Below are 12321 nucleotides of genomic sequence, written 5' to 3'. Positions count from 1 at the left end.
CCTTCAGTTGAAGGTAAGGTTGGATGAGTTAACAATTAGGCTAACTACTTTTACTGAAAATGACAATAGCAGACTAATAAATCACCCATAGTGCTTTACAGCACTCTCTGGGTGATTTACAATATCAGCATTATTTGTATATTGCCCCCAACAAACTGGGTCTTCATTTCACTGCCAGTCAGGATCGAACTCTTGGCTGTGAGCAGAGTTAGGCTGCAATACTGCATTCTGACTACTGCACCACCATGCTAATCAACTGGCATTTATAGATCTCAGATGAACTATAAGATAGCTGGTGCTCATGAAATAAGTCCAAGTCTTAGAGTCCCAGATACAAGTACACACTTAACCAATGATTTCAAATATCCCATATCTTTAGCTCCAGAAGTGACGATGCTTTCTCTGTAAAGAAGGGTACAGACCCTCCCTTTGCATGCAGTTCAGTCTCCAGGATGTCCAGGGAGCTTCAGTGAAGACTGTTGTCCAAAATCTAAAAGGTCCATTGCTAATCACTGCAGGCATCATAGAGTATGGGATGATGGCTCTGAAGGAGACCAGACTGAAATGGTTCAATTTCTCTCTGGGCATTTTAGGGTGGCAAAAGGAGCAGAAAGTCCCCTGGCAGCAAACTGATCCTATCTTTACATTCCATACCAACATTGGAGTCTTCTCAGGGTGGGAAAGCTGTTGATATCTCTTAGAATCATTTCATTCCCTGCTTCCACACTCAGCCGTAGGAGATGATCAGGCTAACTGAGGGAAGGGTCAAATGCATCATCAGTCTTGAGTTCTTTTGCGACCACAGGAGATCTAAGTCCAGCCCACCTTGAATTCCACAGACTCTTGTCTACTGCTCATTTCCCTTGACCATCAGTAGCTTGGAGTCTGGCAGAGAGCTTAGGCTTGCAATAAATCTTTCTTCTCATTTGAACTGCCTGGATTTTCGGATTGACATCAACACTGAGCACAACAGTGCCCCACTGAAATGGGGATATTTTGCCACCTAGTTTTGGTTGTGTGATCCTGATGTTGCAGGGTTGCTTACGAGCTTCAGAGGCCATCTAGGTCTCAGATCTAAGGGATGGATCATCAGATGGAGTGGCCTGCTTTCACAGCTGCCTGTTAGCACCACCTTTTTAGATGGAGTGCTCTAAAGTTCATTTTCCTGGAATCCTCCTGCTTGACCTTGGGAGTGCTTGGCCCTCAGTGCAACATTGTTAAGTGATGAGATTCAATATAGTGACTGTGCTGGATGCAACAATTTACACAGAGAAAAAGCAATCAAGATATTTTCCTGCTTCAATCAGCATGCCCAATGACAGGATTTGGGGAATGTAAGGCAAAGGATCTGAAGGGTGGAGATCTTCAAACATTGGGCTCTGATGGCCCCAACATTACAGTGAAAGCATCGGCTGGGTCTAGGACACGGGGGAAGGGGGGAACCTTGGCTCTTTTATGACTTGTGGACTTCAACTCCCAGAATTCCTGAGCCAGCCGGCTCAGGAATTCTGGGAGTTGAAGTCCACAAGTCATAAAAGAGCCAAAGTTCCCCACCCCTGGTCTAGGACAACTCACCATAGCCAACTCGTCATGGCCAACTTGCCATAGCCAACTCGCTGTGGCTAACTCTCTACGGACAACTTGCTCCGGGACAAGAGTTACTGTACACTAATATGAAAGAAATGGTGGAATAGAATCATTTTTTTAAAAAGGATGCAAAAGGAAGGATGGAATGAAATGTGAATGGCAAAAATTACAGCAATTTTTAAATTATTTTAAATAATTAAATTGAGTTGTTGGAATTGTCCTGAGTTGTTCCATGGCGAGTTCACCGTGGGGAGTTAGCTGAGGTGACTTGGCCGTGACAAATAGGCCGTGGCAAGTTGCCCCACTTCCAGGTTGGTCTCTCCTAGAAAGTGTAAACTTTCTCTGTTGCAGAAAGAGGGGGGGAAAAGTCATGTGGGTTCTTTATGGAACTGGCAAGGCAGAGACCTGACATAAAAGGAGGGGAATTAGCCAGAGGTCTATCAGGAAATGACAAGCTATATTTTGCCCACCCTTGAAGAAACAGTGAGAATATAATCTGCCTTCAGAACAGGAGAGTTGATAGTTTTGATGGAAGGTGCTTATTATTAAGATGAACAGTTTGCCCAAGATGGTCAATTCTTTGCCAGTTCTTTTTCACAACATAATGAGCCCGGTGCTTGAGCCTCCCGTTCTATTCAGCTCTGCCCCAAATTGTCCATTGAAGCCTTGTCACACCCATTGCCCAAGTAAAGATCAGCTTTCCCACTTTTATTGTGCACTTTTTTTGTGTGTGTCGGCATTCACCTCAACCAGCAGTTATCTCCCCCACGTGCTTCTCTGGCTACCAAGTGGGGTGGAAAATAGGAAAAATTCAGAGCACAACAGTCGAGCAGAAATTAAAAATCTTTATATGGAATAAGAGAGAGAGAAGTTTTTAAAAAGAGAGAGAACGCACAAATTGTGTACTGGAACGCTTTAGATTCCTTGCTGCATGGGGTCTGAGTGCCACTTTCTCCCTCAAGCTTTATTACATGGTTAGAAGGCCAGCAATACAAAACTTACTGTTTGATTTTTGAAACACCTATAGTGGCATAGCTTGAATTTCAGCATTGGCCACCGACAGCTCCCCACGGTGAGACACGGAGGTCTCTCAATAGAGCCATATGTATGATTTTTGCTAAGTGCTCGCCGTTCCCCATCCTACATAGCCTGTTTCCAGAAGTGACACTTAAATTAGTGTTTTTGCATTTCTCGTTATGGGGGAAAAAGCCAAGAGAAATGACTAAAATGTATATTGTACACTGTTAAACCATAAAACTCTCTTTCTCTCCCTCTGCAATGCAATCTTTATTTTTGGGGTCAGAATTGGACTAAGGGCTATTATGAGAAACGTGTGTGTGTGTGTGTGTGTGTGTGTGTGTGTGTGTGTGTGTGTGTGAGATTGCTCTTGTCTATCTCACAGGCCCTATAAATTTCTAAGCCAGGTTTTCGTTCAAACTGGCAACTTTTTTAGATGTGTCGATTTCAACTCCCAGAATTCCTCAGATAGTTGGCTAGGCTGGTTGAGGAATTCTGGGAGTTGAAGTCGGCACATCTTAAAAGTTGCCAAGCTGGGGAAATCAGCCTTCTAAGATGTTGCTTAGTTTAACTAAAGGTGCTTCAGAAAAGACTCAAGTTACTAATCAGGAATCGGGCTCAGAGAGCACCAAAGATATAATAATAATAATAATAATAATAATAATAATAATAATAATAATAATAATAATAATAATAAGAAGAAGAAGAAGAAGAAGAAGAAGAAGAAGAAGAAGAAGAAGAAGAAGAAGAAGAAGAAGAAGAAGAAGAAGAAGAAGAAGAAGAAGAAGAAGAAGAAGAAGTTGGAAGGGACCTTGGAGGTCATCCAGTCCAACCCCCTGCTAAGGCAGGAAATCCTATACCATTTCAGACAAATGGCTGTCCAGTCTCTTCTTAAAAACTTCCAGTGTTGGAGCATTCACCACTTCTGGAGGCAGGTTGTTCCCCTGATTAATTGTTCTAACTGTCAGGAAATTTCTCCTTAGTTCTAGGTTGCTTCTCTCCTTGACTAGTTTCCATCCGTTGCTTCTTGTCCTGCTTTCAGGTGCCTTGGAGAACAGCCTGGCTCCCTCTTCTTTGTGGCAGCCCCTGAGATATTGGAACACTGCTATCATGTCACCCCTCACCCTTCTCTTCATTAAACTAGACATACCCAATTCCAGCAACCGTTCCCTATATGTTTTAGCCTCCAGTCCCCCAATCATCTTTGTTGCTCTTCTCTGTACCCTTTCTAGAGTCTCGACATCTTTTTTACATTGTGGTGACCAAAACTGGATGCAGTATTCCAGGTGTGGCCTTACCAAGGCATTGTAAAGTGCTATTAGAAAGTGGTATTAGTACTTCATGTGATCTTTTATCTATAAGGAAGGAAATGTAGCAAATTCAGAAACTCTTTTTATATGATGTCAAAACAGAACTCTGAAAATCTGACAGGACAGGAAGACTTTGGAACTTGTCTCATGGTATCTTATAATTATCCCCCTGGGGATTTATAATTCTTCTCATGACATGTAATTATGCAGATACATTTATACGTAACTCTCCCCCTCCCTATTAACTATGGTTGTGTAACTTGAGCAAAAGTTTGGTAAGTCTCACTCCTGCTTTTTTCTCTTTCTTTCTTTCTTTCTTTCTTTCTTTCTTTCTTTCTTTCTTTCTTTCTTTCTTTCTTTCTTTCTTTCTTTCTTTCTTTCTTTCTTTCTCTTTCTTTCTTTCTTTCTTTCTTTCTTTCTTTCTTTCTTTCTTTCTTTCTTTCTTTCTTTCTTTGATGTATTCTTGTTCATGGAAGAAATGAATGACACACACACACATTTAGAAAGAAAGATTGAGTCACAGTCAACATGCTACAGTTAGGTGATCTGCAAGTGTGTTGGATATGAATTCTTCATCAGCATGCTGTCCTTTAGGGTTAGAAAAATTCCTAAATTTTGTAGAATCAGAGACTTCCATAATCAGGGAAAGAACATGAATTAAATTTCTCAAAACTTTCCTTGTACACACTTAGCAAAGAGATGCTTGTACTTCCAATTAGCCCTGTGGTGTATGTTTATGTATAGCAAAAGAGGATAAAAGAATAATTTCACTCTTAATGTTAAAAACAGCATCCTTAAATAAAATTAAAGGTCAAATCCAGGAAATGTTTTAGCATCTTCTCTAAAAAAAAACCCCAGAGAATTATATTTCCCAATCTGGGATTATGCTGTTCATCCACATCCTTCTGGTCCCATCAAGCTGTCTCCCAAATTTAATCTGGCAACACTTCAAAAGTATTTATTTTAGGGAGCAAGCCACATTGTCAGGTCTCATCTGAGGGAAGTTGTTGCACATATTTTTATGTATTGGAATCTCCTACACAATCAATCAATCTTTATTTATTGATTAGCCCATGGGCCATATCAAGTTACCAGAAGGAATCTCCTACCCATAGCACTTGGCTAATGCAACTTCTTGAGATGATACCAAGACTCACTTCACAAAATCGTGCAATTCTAGGGAGACGTAGCAACCTTTGGACAACCTTTTAGAAGATCCAACTTACCTTTTGGTGAATTTTTGTGGCTTCAAATTTAGTGGCAAGTTCTAGGCTTTAAAACCACTCCCATCGGATGTTTTTGTTCTTAAACATCACCCATAGCCTCCATTAAGGGGAAAAACCAAAGACTTAATGTTCATCCAATGTATTCCCTTTATTGAACTGTATTAGTTAATGCAATCAGATTCAGTCACATTTATAAAGCAGATCATCCAGTTGCACTGAAACTGATGATATTCATTATTACATTTTTTTTTTTAATTAATCACTGTCCGGTGAACTGGCAAATCCAATCAAAGCATTTAATCTTTAATTGTTAAAAAAGAAAAGAAAAAAAAGAACCAACCGAAAACCCAAAACGAAATAGTGTAAAAAATAATATATTCAGACAATAGCCAAGCCGTCACATCACGATGCACAGTTACCTAAAAATTGCAATGAAAAAAAAAAGCGGTTAAACAGGGAAGGAAAATAAAGTCCGAACTAAAAGAAAAAAGAAAGAAAGAAAAAAAGAGAAGGCCGAGGGAATCACTCCTAAATCTAGAACTATCCGTATAATACAAGAAGCAACAAAGGAATAAGCGCGTCAAAAGCAGATTTTTTTTTTTTATCTAGCAACTATAAATTCAGTTAGAAGCAGAAGGTTTAAAGTTCACTTTAGCTCAAGCAGGACAATAAAAAATACTGTGCATGGAATACTTTTAATCTCTTCCATTAATATTCATTTCCAGCTGCTTATAATAGCAGCGCCTCATGGCCAAATCATTAGAGTTTTACATCTGGGTTGCAAATGACACTTTGATTGGATGTAATGTTCAAATGGTGCTCCCCCACTGAGATTCCGTCGTCCTCCGCAGAGAGGGCTCCTGTCGTGCTACACTCACTGAGCATGCTGGCTCAACGTGTGGTTCTGGAAAGAGATTGGGGGGGGGGGAGAGAGAAAGGAGACTTGCGTGAGGGGCAGAATAATAGAAAGCACGCTCTTGCCCTCCTACTCAGTGGCATTTATGCAGAATTCGACATAAAAGCTTTGCAATTATTCCCGAACAAAATGCAATAAAGAGGAGCTTGAGGTGCGACGGGGGGGGGGGGAGAGGGGGGGAGAGGGAGGAAGGCGAGAGAAGGGGAAAAAACCACCTCCTAAGTAACAGCTGCCAATGTGACATATTTGCTTTGTACCGGCAGATCTGTTAACGCTGGCATTGAACTTAAGGAAAAAGGGGGGAGCGAAAGCAACATGAAAAAGGACGAAAGAAAAAAACAAAACAAAACAGTGCAGACAAATTCCCTCCGCACCCCCTCCCCCCCCCAAAGGACCATCCTGAAGACTTTAGGACATCCAGGTCCAGGGCTAACCCTCTGCAAGGGAAATTGACTGCAGAGACATCTTGAGCTGCATCAATGAAACCATGTTTTCTCAACGGCTTAGGGATATACCCGTTTCCTCCCTGCCATTTTGCTGGTGCTCACTTGGCGTGAAGATAACAGAATTGGAAGAGAGCTCAGAAGTTGTCTAGCCCAACCTCCTGCTCAAGCAGGAGATCCTACACCGTCTCAGACAAGTGGCTGTTCAGTTTCTTCTTAAAAGCCTCCACTGATGGAGCATCCACAATTTCTGGAGGCAAGCTGTTCCACTGGCTAATTGTTCTCGCTTTCAGAAGATTTCTCCTTAATTCTGGGTTGCTTCTCTCCCTGATTAGTTTCCACCCATTGTTTCTTGTCCTGCCTTGGGGTGCTTTGGAGAATAGGTTGACCCCCCCTCTTCCTTGTGGCAGCCCTCAAATATTGGAACACTGCTATCATGTCACCCCTAGTCCTTCTTTTCTCTAGACTAGCCATACCCAATTCCTGCAATCGTTCTTCATACGTTTTAGCCTCCGAGTGCCTAATCCTCTTTGTTGCTCTTCCCTGCATTCTTTCCAAAGTCTCAGCAACTTTTTTTTTATAATGTGGTGATCAAAACTGGATCCAGCATTCCAGATGTGGTCTTACTAAGGCTTAGATCTTGAAGGAAAACTGCCAGAAAAAAAATGGCGCATCAAAGACTTGAGTTATAAAATCTATTCGTCTAGGTCAGTCCAGTTGTTGCAAAAGGATAAGGATGAATGAGATGCCACCATAAGAAGGTGTGTTCCTATTGCCAATGGGGAGCCCTCAAATTCACACAAAAAAGAAGTAAAACAAGTGTAAGAAGAGCAGAGTTCTGGAAGCTATGCTTTGTACGAGTCAAAGGGGTTAACCGGCTATTTGGAAAAACAGCAGTTGCATTACCAAGGCTTGGTCAATGGATGACATTTATTGCACACTTCAGCAATTAGCTTCCTTTTTTTGTTTTGTTTTTTTCTAAATTCCCCTAAGGGAAATATTACAGATCAGACATCCTGTCTTGTCCTTTGCCAAGACGCTAAATAAAACCTAATGTTATGCCGAAGTAGCATTTCTAATCTAATGCAAACGGAAGCCACATCTCAGAAGCAGGCCCTGTCATCTCGAATACCCATCTTCTCAAAGTGCAGGAGATCTCATTACTCAAACAGTCCTCATGCTATGATGCTACCACCTCTTCGTTGCTTTTAGACCTGAGACTTTCTCAGAGAAGTGGAGAGGACCTCTTGGAAAAAGATTCTTCCCATGCCGAACAGATGGTAACAGCGATAGTTCCCTTCCCTTCCTAATCTTTTTTGCTTTTTTCACGGTCCCCCTTTAGCATTTCCCAAGTTGGTCCTTTCTAGATGTATTGGCCTTCAAACCCCATCATTAAGAACTGAAATCCCTTGTCTCTTGAAGTCAACCAGTTGGGGAAGTTTGCTTCTTCTTCAGGATGATTTATAAAGTATGGGATATTGTTGCTTCTCTGGACTGGAGCCTGTAGTATGGTGTTCTTGGTCTTCTCTGAGCTTGGTTGTTTTCTTGCAGACGTTTCATTACCCAACTAGGTAACATCATCAGTGCTGGGTGGAATTAGCACTGATGGTTATTGTCTAATGAAACATCTGCAAGCAAACAACCAAACTCAGAAAGTACCAAGCTACACATTTTCCATTCTATTTAGGATTGTGGTCCCAATTCAAAGAAAGAAGTTACTGAACTAAAAATACCAAATTCCCTCCAAATGCTAAAATCCAATATATTGCGGGGGGGGGGATTTTTGAGGGAACCCCTCTGCCCTACAAAATGAAAACCCCTAGTGTTGAAATTACTTCAGTATCATTTTTGGCCCTTTGTCTCTGTGATTTCATAATAGCCTGCGAGATTTTCTTTTATAATTATCTCAGTAGGAAAAATGAGAGCCGAGTCCAAATGAAGTGTAATTTTGACCCTATTGATTTGACATTTAAGGCATCGCCCACAAGCTATCTTCAACTTTTCCTAAATATTTTTTTTTTGTTTCCTGACCACTGTTTAGAAAAACCTAAGTCATGCAAAGCTGCTTTTTGTATCTGCAAAGGTACCGGCATTTAACTAAAGGAAATTAATGTTTACCAGCTTTGTCCCTATTTAAATGGCTATAGTACTAAGCACTAAATTCTACGCAGTTCCAAGAAGTGGCCACAAGGTGACAATAGTGTTGTGGAATTTGGAAATGTGACAAAGTTATGGAAGCTCAGAGCTTCAGACCAAATCTTGCACAAAGATGCTCGTTTCTTTTGGCTCCCTTCCGGATGGGAAGGTACGGGAATTGGGGAAGAGAGAGAAGTTCCATACAGTGCGATGTTTTTTGGAATGAAGGATACAAATACCAAACCTAAATAAGGTTAATGTTTTGCAACTAACAACATTGTGGGAGAATTAAGGTAGCTCAACTGGATCTTTACTGCACTCACGCACTTTACAGCCCTCCTCGGTCTGGTGATCTTTACATGCTTGGGAATGCAGATCACAAAATTCTCATCTGCAGATCTGTGGTATCAGCTAGTAGAAAGACAGTTTGTATGTGTGTATAGACACACACACACACACACACACACACACACACACACATACAGTACATGCAGCTTATCACTGAGACATCATTAAAATCTTTCTCTCTCAAGGTCTATCTATCTATCTATCTATCTATCTATCTATCTATCTATCTATCTATCTATCTATCTATCTATCTATCTATCCACCCATACATCTCAGGATTATTCATGGCTGTCATTTTTCATTTAATATCTACCATTTTTTTCTGGGAGGTGGGAAAGGAATCCATGGGATCAGCCCACTTCTCGCTTCAAGAGATGTGATCATTTTATTTGTTTCACTGATTTTCCTTCCTTAAAATAAGATGAAAAAACATGGGCTGCTCTTCAATAGTATGCACGTTTCCTCTATGGAATGAGAGCCAGTCTGATGTTGCGGTTAAGGCCCTGGACTAGAAACCAGCAGACCCCGAGTTCCAGTCCTGCTTTAGACACAAAGCCAGGTGCTGGGCTTCGCGTGTGAGCATCCTCTCCTCACGTAAGCGGAGCTTCACACGTGCGCCCGTTCCCTTCGCTCATGTGGCCCAGTTTAGAACAGGCTGTGGACCAGTAGAGGGCCACATATCAGGGGTTGGGGACCCCTGCCTTAGTAGAATTCAAGTGGTCAGATAAGAGATGGGCTAATTTGGATAACAACTTGACCCAAAGTTATTCAATATGACATGACTGTTGAATATGACAGTCAATAACCCTGAATTTGGATCTTGGTGATGTCAGCTTCCCCTACATGAACATCCTTTCAAAGACCAAGCCAATGTGCACATACGTATGTACACCCACACACACACACACACGCACACACACAAAGTGGAAGTGCAAAAAACAAAGAAAAGAAAGAAAAATAGAAAAAGAACGACTTCTTATTTTCTTCAATACAGATACAAGTAAAAAAAAATGCATCAAACTCACTCTAACATTAACATTTGCCTAGCTTATTTTCATCATCCCATTTAATTCTATCCCAAAGTCAACTTTTGGTTTCTCTGTTTCTTACAATCCCCCCCCGCCCCTCCAAAAATTAGCTCTCCGTGGTTGAGACCCAACTAGGCAAACCGATGTTTCCTTTAGCTGCAGATTAGAAAAGTTTATTGTCAAATTCCTGCTAAAAACAGTTACATGTTTTTCTTCATGTATAGCAAGCGGCTGGTCGGTTTCCTCACTGACAGATGTTACTCTGGTAGCAAAGGAGACCGACCACCTGCCAATAATTTGGAATGTTTTGTGCCCTTGACAAATGCTTCAAAAAAAAAAAAAAAGAACGAAACAAACGAAGTCTGAGGAGCGAGTTTGTGACTTCACTTGACAGAACTGAAAAGGATGGCTTGAAGGGAGTAAGTAGAGAAGGCCCCGGAGTCACAGAGAGGGATTGTGTAAACTCAAAATCTTAAAATGTTATGGGCCACCACCGGTTCTGGACTGCAAAGATGCAACAGATGCTGCATTTGTACATCCTCCGAACGGGAGGCAGAAACTATCGGGCGAAATCGTCTCTGTGCCGCCTTCCACTATTTTGTTCTCTTTTCTCAGCCAGATGAAAGCGAGCTCTGGGGCAAGAGAGAAGAGAGATGAGTCACCTCTGTCCTCTTGGGCAGTTTGTATATCTCTATGCTTATTTTTAGAATGGCTTGACAGATATCCAAAGGTCTAATGTTAACAGATGGCCTGTCTTAAAGACTCGTAGGCTGGCTAGCATGCAATTCTGGAAAAAAACCGTAAATGCACTCAAGAGCGTGCCATAAACAGCTTTCAATGACTACTCCAAATCCAATTTTGCTACCACACTTCATTAAAACTGATAGCAGGTAACCCGGGCTGCTCTTAATTCCCAATCCAGTTATTCTAGGTAACAGGCAAGTACAGTTAGTTATCTGCCTACTCTTGGTTTCCCAAGGTAGATGCCATTTTGGCCTATATCTTTTTCCATCCAATATGCTGTGAAGTTGAAAAACCCAAACCTGAAGAAGAAAAGAGCTGATTGTCCAAAAACCAACCAACCAAACAAAAAGGATTATCTCTCAAAGGTGAGAAGTTCAATCAGAAACCATCTTTGATTCTCCTCCTTGGTGTCAATGGTAGTAATTGTAGCAATACTACATGTAGTAACAATAGTTGATAGTGAAGACTCTACAAAGGCAACTAAGTAAACATATCAACTATCCACTGGGCTCTAATCAACAAATTAAGCATCTATGGCTGTGTGTGGTAGGAAATGGGACAGCTGGCCTCCAATAGTTGTGTATTAAGCTACAATAATGAGAATGTCTCTCCAAGAGGAACTTCCAAGTGATCTTAACTTTCCTTCGGATCTGTGCTCTGCATCCATATTTTACTAATTCTCTTACTTGGCTGCAAGCTACAATTATGTTGATGCATTTTTTGTTTTTGTTTTTCTCAATGAATCACTGTGTCAAAGTCTTCCCACTTTATCACCATACATGTTTGGGCCCCTTTTTGAGTCAGCAGACTGATTTTCCATGCTAGTCACTTCACTGTGTTATTGCCAAACTCTACTATGCCCGTAAGGAAGTTTTCCAAGGTAAAACCGAGAAGGTAAACTTGTCAAGAATGGCAGAAAGAGTTTAAATCACTCCTTCCATTACCAAGCTCAGGTGGTAGGACTAAAGCCACCAGTATAAGCTTCAGTATCCCTGAAGTTCAAGCTGCATTATATTTTTAGGCTAAAATATTGTTCTTTATCTTAAGAGGATGTTTCTTTAAACATGGCTGTAGGTTGGAGATCCACATTTGTCTTTCCTAGGAAAGCCTTCCATAATCTAATACTTTTCCCGACACGACAACTTCCCAAATTTTCCATTCAACTTTAAGAGGGCTTAATGTCTGTGGCAATTCTCAGTCATGCAGGTCATGGTTGGCTGGGGTTTTCCCCCTGAAAAGCTTCATCAATTGTGATTGGATAGTGGGGGGGAGGGAATGGAAGGAGAGGTTCTGACAGCATGGTGGGGGGCGGGGATGGAAGGACTGTATCTCTTTGTAGTCATCTGGTTATTAGCACTCTTCCTGAGAGCCACTGAAATCACTTGGGAGTTTATCTGTTTAGGAGGGCTTGAAGTTCGGGCCTGCTCATCTGGTAATAACTCAATACTGGGACTTACTGTGAAGAAATGGGATACGTTGGCCTTTTAGTTTCAATGACGTTCTGCTACTACAGAATCAAAGGCAGCATAGGAAGCTTGCACATTAAATATTAGTTGCTAGGGAGTA

General features: G+C 41.3%; 1 protein-coding gene and 1 long non-coding RNA gene across 3 annotated transcripts in view; both read right to left on the bottom strand.

Annotated features, from left to right (window-relative positions):
- LOC308672752 overlaps positions 1 to 4645 on the bottom strand; it is a 367848-nt gene extending 363203 nt beyond the window's left edge. The window contains exon 1 of the long non-coding RNA XR_014027504.1: positions 4201 to 4645. This is a non-coding gene — a long non-coding RNA (uncharacterized lncRNA). The remainder of the gene's footprint in view (positions 1 to 4200) is intronic.
- Positions 4646 to 4933: 288 nt separating this feature from the next.
- The window catches only part of ZNF423 (zinc finger protein 423), a 228363-nt gene continuing 220975 nt past the window's right edge, over positions 4934 to 12321 (bottom strand). For both annotated transcript variants that reach the window (XM_081336148.1, XM_081336149.1), the window contains one exon: positions 4934 to 6044. In XM_081336148.1, coding sequence (XP_081192274.1) covers positions 6015 to 6044 — 30 coding nt within the window. In that variant the 3' untranslated portion in view covers positions 4934 to 6014. The remainder of the gene's footprint in view (positions 6045 to 12321) is intronic.

Source organism: Vipera berus, assembly GCF_964194415.1.
Source record: "Vipera berus genome assembly, chromosome: 10".
NCBI lineage: Eukaryota > Metazoa > Chordata > Lepidosauria > Squamata > Viperidae > Vipera > Vipera berus.
The sequence above is the reverse complement of the archived record's forward strand: the minus strand, read 5'-3'. Positions and strand labels throughout refer to the sequence as shown.